At 40.7% G+C, this 14690-nt stretch overlaps 1 protein-coding gene across 1 annotated transcript in view; it reads left to right on the top strand.

Annotated features, from left to right (window-relative positions):
- The first annotated feature begins 354 nt into the window (after positions 1 to 354).
- The window catches only part of LOC141370862 (myosin-IIIb-like), a 34063-nt gene continuing 19727 nt past the window's right edge, over positions 355 to 14690 (top strand). Inside the window, exons 1-5 of the mRNA XM_073882708.1 lie at positions 355 to 504; positions 1209 to 1343; positions 11162 to 11266; positions 11508 to 11607; positions 14574 to 14650. Of these exons, the coding sequence (XP_073738809.1) occupies positions 358 to 504; positions 1209 to 1343; positions 11162 to 11266; positions 11508 to 11607; positions 14574 to 14650 (564 nt within the window). The 5' untranslated portion in view covers positions 355 to 357. The remainder of the gene's footprint in view (positions 505 to 1208; positions 1344 to 11161; positions 11267 to 11507; positions 11608 to 14573; positions 14651 to 14690) is intronic.

Here is a 14690-nt window from a genome sequence, read left to right as displayed (position 1 = left end):
GTGCTTGGGTGGCTCAGTGGGTTGAGCTTCTGACTTCAGCTCAGGTCATGATTTCAGGGTCCTGGATCTAGCCCTGTGTTGGGCTCCCTGCTCAGTGGGGGGTCTGCTTCTCTCTCTCCCTCTGCCCCTCCTTCTGCTCATGCTCCCTTGAGCTCTCTCTCTCAAATAAATAAATAAAATTTATTTTATAATAAATTATAGAGCTCTCTCTCTCAAATAAATAAATAAAATCTTTTTTTTACACGAATGTTCTTGTTTTGAAAGCCCAATGCCCCCAGTCCTGTGATCTGTTGTACATAACAAACTTTTCTCCCCATCAGGAAGCATCTGTATGGATTGTTTCATTACAACCCCACAATGCTTGGATTTGAATCACTTCCAGATCCCACTGATACCTGGGAAATTATAGAGACCATAGGTAAAGGCACCTATGGCAAGGTCTATAAGGTAACTAACAAGAGAGATGGGAGCCTGGCTGCAGTGAAAATTTTGGATCCAATCAGTGTAAGTAATGGTAGTAAATTGAAACCACAATATAATTCATGCACATTAAGCTTTCAGCTTCTTTCCTGGTTCTAGGGATGATTTTCATGAAACCTGGCATGAAATTTCAAAATGAGTCATGATTTGTCAGCTCATCTGAAAGAAGGGATTCCATTTGGAGTTAAAAAATTCCTTGAATTTCTGTTTCTTGTCCATTTTACTGTTGTTTTGGTTTTAACCCTTTGGGTTCTTCAAAAGTTATCTTGGAAAGAGTAATGTATTTCACTCCCTTATGCAGAGTCTAGTCTCTTTGTAAGTTACAGAGTGTCCTAGACTTGTGGTATTCATTCATCTTCTTTTAGAGCACTGAGCACTTAGGTTATAATGCTGGAAGCTGTCTTGCACAGTGAAGTTATAAAGTGTCCTAAGCTGGGTTGGGTCCCTTCAAGCTACTTCTCCTTAACTACTTTGAAAAATCAGATGTTTTAAAATAAAATAGCTATTTGTAATAGTGTTATTAAAGAGGAAAGGATATAATGACATTTTATTAATGTAATAACTAGAAGGTTTTATTTGGGATGTGAATGTCCATTGTTAGGTATTTTCAAGATACAGTAATGATGACGTTAAAAATACAGAATAAATATGCTTTATTAATGATATCATACCTGAACCCTTCCCCAGATGTTAGACTTAATCCAACGTGCATTTTTTACACTGTGTAGGATATGGATGAAGAGATTGAAGCAGAATACAACATTTTGCAGTTTCTTCCGAATCATCCCAATGTTGTAAAGTTTTATGGGATGTTTTACAAAGCGGATCACTGTGTGGGAGGACAGCTGTGGCTGGTCCTGGAGGTAAGAGGCTCCCGCTGGGTACCCATCCATTTAAACAGAGTACCAGGGACAAGCAGATGCACTGTTGCCTAAATAGTGTAAGATACACATACGAGGAGTTGGTCCCTCCTGTGTGTCACAAGTGCCTTACCAGATGTGACTTTCTCCTCCACAGTTCTTCTAGGTAGGTTGTGAGCTGAAAATATTCATGTTTCTCTTTTTCAAAAGTTTAATAATCTTCTTCTCATACAGAGTGAATATAGGAATACAGTTTGGAAAAGGTCATTTTCTTCCTTAAACTGGGAACATTTCATAGAAAACATGTTCCAATTGATTGCAACTCATTTTCAAAAATTGCTAACCCAAGGTTTACTTGGCTTGGCAAGATTGGATTAGCCCATTCATGTTCATTCATCTTCATCTTAGATTGGGTTCCCTTCAAACAGACTCTGGGCGTCACATGTGGCAGGTGTATCGGAGAGTTCTTACAGGAGCTAGACCTGGGAGGAAGCACGGAAGGCAGGATTGGGCGAGAAAGACATGGGACGGCAGTGTGCTTGCAACAGAGGCCACTGCCCATTCTCCAGGAGATGGAGAGCTGGGGTGCTCTTGCAGAGCCGTCGCGGATTGTATCTCGGCATCAGCCAGTCGCAGCTGGGTGCCACCTTGGGCAGGGGTGTGACCTAAGGGGAAGCAGTTCCCCGGAGCTGCGGGAGATTCCCAGTGAGAGGTACTACCTGGAGCTGGGAGCAGAGAGCAGCCAGGATTCCTGGCAGCATGTGCTCTGAAGTGAGAACCTGAGAAGAGCGCCACTGTATCCACTGTAATCCTGCCTTTTCCTTCTTTATTAATGGTAATGAATGTGTGTATCTGGATGCAAGAGAGTCAATTCCCTGCAACTCCCATTCCCCCATGAGACTGAAAATGGCAAAGACATAGTAATGGCAATATATGAAATTAGCATATTAGGACAGGTGGATTGCCTCATGCTCACTAGGCCCACCCTGATTTGTTCAGGATTCCGCTCCTCCGGACGGAGATGTCTCTGTGCCTGACTCCACATATATGTCCAGGAGCACAGGCACCACATGTGAAAGCTTAAGAGAGAAGCACTAAACCAGAGGTCAGGCCTCAATACATCTTCTAGCTTCTTGTCCCAATCTTTTGCCTGGCTCCGAGAGGGCCTGGGCATGGACCGATATATTACTGGCTGCCATGGCAACTGTGTATGGGGAATTCATTTGTTATATTCAAATGGGGTAATCTGCAGGGAAACCAGTTTGAACATTTCTGTCAAATCAGTTGCCTTCCTCAGACTATAAATATGTAAGGGGTTTTGGTTTTCAGAGATCATCTTTGTCTATTTGGTTGCCTGGTTGTCATAGAACATATTCTCATAGTATCTTCTTTTAGATTTTATTATTCCCTACCCCCTCCCTGAGAATATATATTTCATCCTACCAGTGAGCTCTAGAATAACATTAATTTTTAAAATGCTGCTTTTCTTGGGACATGGAAAGTCTTGTTTCTAGGGTCTCTGATTATATTCCTCTTCAGCTCTTTAAGATCTCCATCTTTTAAACCCCGTTGCAATTTCATAATGGAAGTACAGTGACCAAGAAATCATAGTTTCAGTTCATTTTTATCCCCTGACTGATAAAGGCTGTCTATTCAAACATGGAGACCTGGAATTTCCAGGAATTTTCCAAGGCCTGAAAAGGGGCCTCCCTTGATGTGACCAGGCAGGCAGGTGGCTGCTCATACCAGTGGCCACCTGGAGAATACATGCTCTTCCTGACAAGGAGTGATTGAACATCAGCCCCTCAGGCATGGGCAAGGCAGCCAGAAAGGGCTGGGCATGGCCTTGAAAGATGAGAAGGAGCCCAGAACTATGAACTAATAAGCCTCATGCAAATGCTCCTCTCAGATTATCTCTTGCTTTTTCAGGGTGACCACAGGCAGATAATGAGGCTGCCCTGAGATACTAAATTATTCATATCTCAGCAATACAATATGCTGACATTTACGCCTTTTGCAGGTTGTTTTGACCCATGCCAGAGTTGGTAGTATGCCGAACCAGATGTCCTTAGTCTTTTTTTGTCCCAGAATGGGCAATCTTTGCCAGGCTGCTGGGTGGTCAGGTGTGTCCAGTGCCTACTATATGCTTATAGAAAAAGGGAATCCTGGGCTCCTAGAACTGGCCAGAACCTTGACTTTTCTTCAAGTCAGTCTCCTGGTAGTCAGTTGAGGAACAGAGGCCCAGGGAAGAAGTGACTTGTCTGTGGTTACATAAGTTGTTACATGGCAGAACTGGGTGGAGAACCACACTTCAGAACTTTTCTCCTATCATGTGTTGCTACTCCCTGTGGCACTGCCCATAGAGTCCTGGGGGACACAGACTCAGCCTCTCTGGCTGCGATCAAAGCAGTTCCTGGACACACACACACACCCACACGCACACAGTAGGAAGACCGTGATGATCTACACGGCACCCTGACCATTTTGCTTTACCTGCAATTTTTAGGCATGCTTTAGGAGACAATAAATTTATGGTCTGCTTAATATTGTTTGTCTCTTTATGTATATTGAGATTAAATTTATGTTACTTCTGCTCTTTCCTTGCTGAATGAAATGAAAAGACCAGTGAGAAGCTATTCTATAGAGCAATTCTAGAGGACAGAAAAATGTTATTAATAACCCTCTTAAATCACCACAACTCTGAAAACAAAAGCAAATAAAAATGTCATTTCTGAAATTCATTACTAATTGTTAGCAGAAAATAAACCAAAGCTCTCTTTCATGACAGACACCTACTATATTAGAAAGGTGTGGAGAGAAAACACACATAATAATGTTTTGGAAAATTTGTAAGTTTTAATCTAAATATTAAATTTAAAAAATCTGTAAGTCCTATTATCTCTCACTTAAATGAGATATAAGAATTTAGGCCTTTAAGAAAAACATAATACTCAGAAAAAATACCTAGTGTATGCTAAGGCATAAACTATATTTTCTCTTTTTTCCTTTTAGCATAAAATGTTAAGCAGATAGAAACTATTAATTTCAACATGAATCACATGTTCATCTTAAATGGTTTGGAGTTTAAAGCACATAAATGAGTCTGTAAAGTAAAATATTTATAAAACTTGATAAAATAATTAGCTTTTTTAAAATCTGTTTTTTCTATCAGAGGTCTGTGTATAAGTTCAATAACTAAGCCGGGTTGAAGTGGGGGGAGACATCTTTGTCCAGTTTTTGCTTTTATTTAAGGCCCTAGAAAGTCTGGTATGGGCCTGATTATCATTGCAAGTGTTATACTTTATTTTTTAATTTTTTATTTTTTTGCAAGTGTTATACTTTAAACCATTTTCACATGCTGATATTGTGGCATGAATCAAGTTTATCATGTTAAAAATCAGGGTTGTAGCAGGGCTCTGATGGTTTGGAGCATAGGACAAGTACGTTTTGGTTGGCCAGAGATGGTTAGCAGGCCCTGCTTCCAATGGCAGCCTCTGGCAGGGTTCTAGAAGGAGAGTCACTGGATTGCTGGGGGTCAGAAGGTGTAGAACCCTTGGGAGTGGAGAGGAAGGGAGGAACTTTGAAACGCAGCAGCGTTGCATCCTGTGTACGTGCACTGTCTGTGCTCAACAAAAGCGAGAGAAACTGAGGAGTGGGAGTGACTCTGCCCACCCACCACCCTCCTCAATAAGCACGTGCCCTGGAGAGATGACATGGGAGGTGGGACTTCCCTCAGCGGGGAGTCTGCTTCCTACCTCCACACTCTGACTGGAATGCTAGGGTTGCAAGTGGGGCAGTTTTCATTCTTCTAGTACAAGCCATTGACTTCACCTGCTATCAGAAAATAAACACAATCTGCCCCAACAGTGTGGAGGAAAAATATGTTGTTCTGGCCTTAGTGAGTGGTGGACAGCATCCAACACAGTGCTTCCTAATGTTACAGGGTTACAGGGTTCTCGTCTCACGGAATCAAAGAATGAATCTTGTGGATACAGAAGGGTGAAGTGCAAGTTTATTTACTTATTTATTTATTTTTAATTTGAGAGAGAGAGAGTAAATGACCACGAGAGAGAGCACAACAAGGCAGGGGGAGCACAGAGGGAGAGGGAAAAGCAGGCTCCCCGCTGAGCTAGGAGCCAGAGGAGGAGCTAGATCCCAGGGCCCTGAGCTCATGACCTGAGCCAAAGGCAGACACTTAACTGACTGAGCCAGCCAGGCGCCCCAAAGTGAAAGTTTATTAAGTGAAGGTGAGAGCAGAAACAGAAAGAGAAAGCTCTCCAGAGTGAGAGAGGTCCTGAATGGATTGCCACTGTGGGGTTTTAGTGGAAGTCTTTTGTTGAGAACTGACTGGGAAGCTTGTGGCCTTAAGATTCTTGTGCCATTTTGGTTTGAGCAAGGACTTGGCTTACCTTATTGGCTTACTTCTTCTTTGAGATCCGGTCATTTTCTGCGATTACAATGTAGGTGCCAAAAAAAAATACTCCCTCACATTCAGGGCCAGGTGGTCTGGTTTGTTCCCTCATCTCTGGTTTTGTATCCCTCAGCCTTTCTCCACATTTGGGATTTCTTTGAACCTGGTCATATAGCCCCTTCTGTGAGCCGAGTCAGGGGGGTCAGGGGCCTCCTATCTCTCCCTGCCTATACCTTAACCCTTTCCTTACTCACTAAGGCATCTTATTGAGTAATTCTGATGATTCTTGACCTTTGCTTTATGTCTCCTATTGAACCTAACACCCTTGAAAGATAAAATCCACTGAACAAAAAGGCACCGAAAAGAAATTCCTCTTAATTCTGCAATTTGACTAGGTCAAATCAACATGCCAGTACAGAATCTACTTGAAAGTTGGAGCTTTGACTAGAATAAAGGTTTGGTGATTATACTGCATGGGCCATTCTTTAATAACACAGGGGAAAGTTGATGGCTTATTGAGCAAGGAACATTTTATTGCTTGAAATTATGGCCATCTTAACACATGCACATACTGTGATTGAATCAATATTCAGTGGTGTTTCAGAAAATAGATGTGGTACATAATGATTTTTCTAAAATTTTTCTTGGTTTGGAGCAAAATGCTCTTTAAATTCTAGATGCATCCAGCTGCCACATTTCCTGAATGCGGAGGGCGTAGGGAAGAAAGCAGGGATGGAGACACACCTCTGTTTTTGAATCTGATGGCTGGCAGAGTGGGTGGGAATGAAGGGCTGCATGCGCCAACCTTCAGGGGTGGGGCCGGAGGCTTGGTTGCCTTCTTACAACTCTAAGGGGATTATTTATTTGATGCATTTAAATGTAATTCCTTGTCATGCTTTTAAAATGTTCATTTCATTTCACTGAACATTTAAATTGATAGGACAATTGTCAGTGTGTCCCTGCTTTCCTTTTTCCTACCAAGTACCCAAAGTCCTTTTTCTGTACCCCACAGGCTGCCCTTTAAAACTATACTGGGGGGCTTTTCAATTTCACAGGACAGCTTCCTCTGAAGGGGCCATGGGCAGTTTAATTACATGTTTTCCTGAATCACAGGAAGTCACACAGCTCTTAAATTCTGACATTTAGTGAACAAAAGGCACCTACCAAGTAGGATCCGTTTGTTGTTTTTAAATCCACAGCTCTTTTTTGATTCTGCTACAGAAATGGCTGCTCTTAATCTCTTCATAGGTTCTAGAGCTATGAAGAAGGTTTATAAGTTGGCTACATATATAAAATATCGCTGAATAGGCTTGTGTTGCAAAAGTGGCCACAGTTAAAGTAGGGCAGGAGAGAATAAATGATGTTTCGTGGGGCGGTTGGGGGGGGGGAATTCCAAGGTTGAGTTAGCTTGGATCATCACCCAGCATTTAATTTAAATTTTCTCTCAGTAGAATTTTAATAGTGCACTTGCAGTTCAGCAAAGCATGTGCCACCCGGAGACAGGAGCCAGGCTCAGGAGAGGTTCTGATGAAGGTGTTATAGTGCCTTGCATTCCTATTACTGCTTTGATGTGGTTTGAAGTGGTAGGTTTCAGAGCCAATGGCAAAGAAAGAATTTTTGAGATGTCTTTGGTGCAAAAAGGTGGTTTATTAAAGCATGGGGACAGGACCCGTGGGCAGAAAGACCTGCACTGGGGTTGTGGGGTATGACTGATTATATAAGATTTTCTGTCCTGTGGAGGGGAGGGTGATATTAGGGATCCAGGAAATTGAGTCTGTAGGTTTCTGGAGATTGCTTTTTTCCTTGTAAATCATCAAGACAGTTGCAAACTGATGGAGACTCATATCCTGCATGACTGTGATCTCTATCAGTTAACCATTTGTTTTTCCCTTTCCTTTGTTCAGGGCAGCCAGGGGTGCCTGAGGAATGTCACATATATACCACGGAGGGAGGGGGGTTTGGGGTGTTAGCTTGTGCTTTGCCCTCAGCCTGCCTTCTGCTCCCTCATCGCTTTGGCTTTAGAGGATCAAAGAACTTTATTGCTATTTCCCTTAGTCTCACAAGATCCGTAGGTTCTCTTTCTTCTTCACTATCTACATCCAGATGGTCAGAAATGATAGCAGATTCTATCTCATAAAAGCCTCCTATATCTGTCCCTGAATCTTCATCCTCATGGCTCTTGACTTTTTGACCCTCCCTTTCTTGATTGCTTCAACATCTCCTAGCAGGTGTCCAACTTCTGTTGTCTTCCTATTCTGTCCACTCTCCATCTGCTGCCCTGGTCTTTCTAGACTACAAATCTGAATAGAGACCTCTTGCCTAAAACCTGCTGATTGCTTACCATTCCTATCTAATGATATATTATGGTGTTATAATAGATATATATGTAGTAATAAAGCCTGACTCATTAGCAGGGCACAGTTGTCATTTCCTGTTCCCCACCTTCCTTCCCCATCTCCCTGCCCTAGGATTCTGGCACTCTTTGTTCCAACAGCAGCTGATTATTTAGAATTCATAGATACCCTTCCCCTTCTTGTCCATCTGCCATAAACTCATGTGTCCATTGTAAATGTTGCATCCCCTAAGAAGATTTCACAGACTGTCTCTTCTTCACGCTGTCTCAGCAGAGGCCACCATTCCCTCTTTGGTGCCACCACACTCCCTTAGGCACACCCCTACTTCCTTATGCCATGCCCTAATTACTCATGTATCTGTTACTGTTGGTGAGCTTTTTGAGGTCAGGGACTGTGTTGTATTCATGAATGAGTAATGGGTCATAAACTGGACAGTCACAAACTATTGAGAAAAAGAGGTAGCTTTCTTTTCAATAACTGAACTCAACTTTGTTCTTGAGCCCCCAGCCTGCCTAGAGGAGACAACTGATCTTAATTCATTCTGTTAAACTTAGTCCAACTTAGTGATTTCTTTGGAAAGGGGCAAATTCTACTATTTATATCCCGTTTTCACAGTCCAGGTCCAAACTCAATCATGGGGGTAAAGACTAAGTATTTTTAGAACCTCATCTTTGCTCTTCCTCTTCCCTTTGTCCTGGGTGGCATCTGGATCTAGGTACAACAGATGTTCATGTAAAGCTATAGGAGTGGGGACAGAGGCCTTGAATTTTGTGGTGACCCCTAAGTTCCTGTACTATCTGGCTTTGGTATCTTCCCATGTCCTTGGTCCTTGATACTCCTTCTCATCATAAGGTCCTCACTTTCTTGTCCTTGTTATTAAAACTCTAGTCTTATCCTTGTCCCCAAATGGAGCATGAAGTTCTGAATCTTCTGTAAGTCATGAAGGAGCTGTAGGGAACTGTTGAAATCCCAGCCTTGGTCAGCCTCACCCTACCCTACTGCCATTTCCCTTCAACATGGACACCCCTTTGTTGGCATGAGGCTTCTATGAGAAGGTCTCCCCTTAGATTTACAAATGAAAAGAGGGTCATAAGAAATTGAAATTTCTATGATAATTGTGCCCTTATTTAGAACCCCTCAAGAGGGAGCATTGTCACTCCAATCTTTTTCTCTGAAGCTCTCCAAGCTCTATACCACTAGCTCCGGAGGGCTTTTCTTTTTCTTGAGAACTTCCCTTCTGTCATGTCATGATCATCATTTGACTCTTGTCAGTTCTCCAAGTATTTGTTCCTTGAAATACAGAATCTATTTAGGGGAGTTCTGGAAAATTATTTTTGTCTGTTGAAAGCTTAGCTTTTAATACAAATCATGGCACTGGAAATGCATTCATTGCCCAAGAGGATATTAGATTGAATACTGAATGTTATTTGCCCTTTCAGGTTCATGTAAAACATAATCATAATCAAGAGAATGTGGAATCCTTTGGAAGACATTACCCTGCTTCTCAGCATTAGGGCCATCAGAATGATCCGTGTTGAATTACAAGTTATACCTGACATTGGTAGAGAGTAGATTCCAAGGACACTTTAAATCACAAACTGATGGGACCATCATAGTCTTCAATGCATTTCACTGCTTTTAGGGTCCCTCCTAAATCATTCGTGATAGTAATTTTATCATAGTTTTAAAGATTGCTAATTCTGAATTAGATTTTTAATCACATATTACTTTTGAGCAATTTAAATGGTAAAAAATGGGCAGATTCAGTTCCAGATTATTTTGATTGTTAACATGTATGCAAGGTATCTGCCATTTATGTAACGGGGAATGATACACACATCAAATAAAAACATGTACTACTCACCCTTTGATAAAACTTTACATATATTCATAATTAGAGTGAAATAGATCCTACTGTATTATCTTGATAAAGAGTTGTCTTCTTTTAGGAAAGGTGCTAATCTGTGTTCTGTCATATTTCCTTGTTTATGAAAAGCCAGTTGATTCAAGCAGCCACACCCCCAGGGAGCCCCCCACTGTTCACTAGTTAACTCTTTCCCAAATTTCAGGTAAAGTGCCAGGGGGAAACCTAGTCTAAAGTGGGGTCTTAACCTTATAAGAGAAAGGATGGTTCTGAGAATCTGAAGGAGGCTCCAAATTTTCTCAGCAGAAAAAAATGCAAATGCATATATAACAGGCCACCTACAATTTCAAGGTATTTACATGTCCTGCTCAAACCAATTAAGAACTTGATTTAAGACAGCATGTAGCAAGCCCAAACCTGCATATTGACTTCTACAGTTAGTAAAAATTATCCTTGAAAACCCTTAAATTTCCACAAAAGTATAGTATGCCTGGTTCATGTAGTCTCAAATTTCAGTAATGTATAATATATAACAAAGAGCAAATATGCAAGATATACTTTTACAGTGTTTTTCATTACAGAAAAAAATAAGGGCATGAAGTTGCTGAATGCCCAAGGTTGAATATGAGAAGGTTAAATGCACAAATGAGGCAACTCCACCTCATAAATTTGACATGCAAATGGCAACTCTAGAAAGCGCTGCTGGTTGGGCTTCTGATGCCTGCAGTGCTAGCCCTGGAGACAGGAAGGTTTGAAATGAAATTTATTTCCTCCCAAGTATCAACGGCATCTTCTGGTCTTCTCTTATCCTTAAAATGCACATGTATGTGTGTGTGTGTGGTTTTTAAATAGACAATATACATGTAAAATGAAAAATATACAATAATTCACCATGATTACTCATGTGCTTTCTCTTTCAAATGTCTAAATTATTTGTGCTTTTATATTTCACTTGACAATCAACTTTTTGGACATGTACTTTCACTTATAAATCATCACCCTGAATAAATACACACATACACCCTAGGTTTGATGGTATAATGTAAATTTGAAGTTTAATTATTCTGACCTGGAGTTTTGTGATCTGTAAATTTACTACATCGGGTCAATAATCAGCTTTTCTTCTTAATGTCTTTTTCTTTTTCTTTTGTATGTCCTGCTGAATCTCTCTCCTTGGCACCTCCTCTTGCAGTTGTGTAATGGGGGCTCAGTCACCGAACTTGTCAAAGGTCTACTCAGGTGCGGCCAGCATTTGGATGAAGCAATGATCTCATACATCTTATATGGGGCCCTCTTGGTAAGAACATCCATCAGGCTGGGGATGACATCAGAGGGGGCAATTTGTAATCAGTTGGATCACAATTGCATATTAACAAGTGGAAATGGCCCTGTAATATGCAAGGTGTATAACAGCAGGGAGGTGTAGCCAAATGTGGACATTGATTGGATTTTTAAAGGTAGGGTAATTGTTTTAAAATAACCATTCAAATTTCCCCTTTCTCTTTCCTGTTGTTTGGTGGTGGTGGGACACCATGCAGGGCCTTCAGCATTTGCACAATAACCGAATCATCCACCGTGATGTCAAGGGGAATAACATTCTTCTGACAACAGAAGGAGGAGTTAAGCTCGTTGACTTTGGTAATGACTGCTTGTCGTTTGTTTTCTCGATGTGTGCAGTTTAGCCCAAGGCAACAATTTATTGCAATCTCAGAAGACTGGGGCCTCTCTGCTATCCCATAGGCTGAGGGGCCTTTCCAGTCAAACACAGACTGGAGAGTGGGGGGTTTACCAGATGGATCACCCTAGGAGATGGTGTTTGTTAATCTATTTTCAGCTTTGAAGCAATTTTATTAAAGATAGAAAATAAAAATGTTTCAGAAGAAGAATTTGATGGAAAAACTTGGTTTTCTGGGAAGAATTTCTCATCTCAGGGCTGTTGTCTATAATTTACATTTCGTCATTTCTTCTTTTGCATATGAAAAGAGAAAGCAGTTTGGTCTTTCAAATGACTTTTTCTAGCCTCAGGCATACTTATTCCCAGTGAGCAGAAGGTAAAATAGTCCTTTGGGTCTGGCAGCTAACATCCCTTTAAATTGTGATTATTGCTGCTACATGTGAGGCTGGTTGAACTGGAAACATTAACAGGAAATGGAAGTGTGAGAGGAAATGCAGAGCAATATCACGTAAGGCCGGAGACCTATTAAATATCTCTTTGCAACATTCATGTATTGCTATTCACAAACCAACAAACCGTTTGGTTTTCCTTTTTAAGTTTATTGAATGCTTTAATCTTCTAAATATGTTCCACAACAGTTAGTACTTCACTTTGATTGTTACAAATAATGAGAAAACATTTACAGAAGCACTTTTTAAAATGTTCTTTATAAATGTCAACATAGTAGAAGAAAAGATTGATGATTTTGAATATTCATTGTTTTATTGTTAAGAAAGAATTCAGTATTAAAATGTATTAGTGAATGATTTGCTTAGAAGAAATTACTCAAAAATAGATGAAGTTACTTTAGGTATACTGGTTTCTTTACTAAAAGAGCAAGCAAAGAAAAATAGCAGAGGGGGACTTTGTTCAAGTCTTATGCTCCTCTTTATTTATAAGAAATGGTATAACCCTATGAATATGCTGTGGATAATGTCAGAGATGTATTTTACACGTGGTCCCAAGGGCAGTCCATGTATTGTGAGGGGAAGAGCCTAGGAGAATGAGGATGGGGATTAATGCTGCTTTATCCACTAACCAGCTTTGTGATTTGAAGTGAGTCTCCTAATCTTGCCAGTAGAAGGTTCCTAAATATCCAGTTGCTGCAAAAGAAATTTCTAGAAATTAAAAACAGAAAAGTAAAGCTTTTTTTTTTTAACCAAAATTAGAGAATTTGGCAAAATAACAAATTATCCATGGCCAATAGAGTTTAGAGAGCCCTCTTCGGATGTCTAATAAAGAGAGTGCAAGTGTCCAGCAACCATCACCCAAAACAACCTGGGCCTTGGCAAAACTGTGCCTGATTCAGGTTTCTAAGTTCTCATCCTCAACAGCCTTAGTGGCAGTGCTTGTCATTCTGTTAAGGGCTGCCTTAGATTTCTGCTTGGCATGAAAGAATACCTTATATTTGTAAAATATTTTACAATTTTTAAGTTATTTCACGTTTTCTTATTTGATCTTTAAGAAGAACCCTTTGTGTTAGGTGTGACAGGTATCATTATCCCCAGTTTGAGGATAAGAAAACTGAGGCTCAGAGTGAGGGCGTCTGCTTGAGGTCATACAATTAGGAAAAGGCATAATTGGGATGGAAAACAGGACTTCTGACTCCTAATCCAGTGTATCTTTACTTCTACTTTATTCACTTGTATAAAGAAGAGAGCTGAAGACTTAAGATAGATAAAATACATTGGAATTACATTAAAATTCTGGTCCTCAACACTGAGGCCTAGATGATAATATTTTTAGTCAGCTTCTTTTTCCATTTGACAAACATAGTTTTCTTGCCAGGTTTCCAGGCTTCTAGGTAAGATAAGGGACTAGAAACTCTTTATGTTTACACTGATCCTCTATTATAAATAATACATGCCGATTTTCTTTCTCCACAAAATGAAGCACCATTTTAAGAAAGAAATCACCTGAAATATTTTGGAAATATAATAGGGAGATATTTTGGGTTTAGTTCTTGATATTTTCTTTTTTTTTTTAAAGATTTATTTATGTACGTATGTATGTATCTATTAGGGAGAGAGTACATAAGCGGGAGGGGCAGAGTAGAGGGAGAGAGAATCTCAAGCAGATTCCTCATTGAGCTTGGAGCCGGACGCAGGGCTCCATCTCATGACCCTATCATGACCTGAACCAAAACCAAGAGCCAAAGGCTTAACTGACTATGCCATCCAGGTCCCCCTTGATATTTTCTTTTTCTTTTTTAAGATTCTATTTATTTATTTGACAGAGAGAGACAGCAAGAGCAGGAACACAAGCAGGGGGAGTGGGAGAGGGAGAAGCAGGCTTCCCGCCGAGCAGAGAGCCCAATGCAGGGCTCGATCCCAGGACCCTGGGATCATGACCTGAGCTGAAGGCAGACGCTTAATGACTGAGCCACCCAGGTGCCCCGATACTCTCTTTTGATTCCAATTTTGTAGGAATACAGGTAGGAATGTTCATTATGAAAAAAAATATTCTAGTGATTGAGATAGAGTGGTACCACTCTGCCCCTCCCGCTTATGTACTCCTACACAGTGACTGACAAACTACGGTTTTGGTAAACTACAGGTCAGCTGAATCTGACCTGCCTCCTGTTATATGACCTGTGAAAGAAAAGTGGATTCTACATTTTTCAATGATTGGGGAGAAAAAAATCAAAAGAATATTTTATGACATGTGAAATTTATATGTACCCATAAGTAAATTTTTATGGAAACACAACCACACTCAGTTGTTTCTGTGTTGTCCATGCAGCTTTTTGCTCTCTAATGGCAGTTATGATAGAGACTATATGGCTCTCAGAGCCTACTGACTATCTGACCCTTTATGGAAAAAGTTTGCCAGCCTCTGGTTTAGCATCACCCTCTGTTCACTGCTGAATTATGGCACCCTTTTCTTATAGGTGTCTCAGCTCAACTCACCAGTACACGTCTACGGAGAAACACATCTGTTGGCACCCCATTCTGGATGGCTCCTGAAGTAAGCAGAAGGCATTTATTTATGTTGTTGAGTGTGCTGG

This window comes from Callorhinus ursinus, unplaced genomic scaffold (assembly GCF_003265705.2).
Source record: "Callorhinus ursinus isolate GAN/ISIS: 27379988/994484 unplaced genomic scaffold, GSC_fseal_2.0 scaffold2, whole genome shotgun sequence".
Classification (NCBI taxonomy): Eukaryota; Metazoa; Chordata; class Mammalia; order Carnivora; family Otariidae; genus Callorhinus; species Callorhinus ursinus.
The sequence above is the reverse complement of the archived record's forward strand: the minus strand, read 5'-3'. Positions and strand labels throughout refer to the sequence as shown.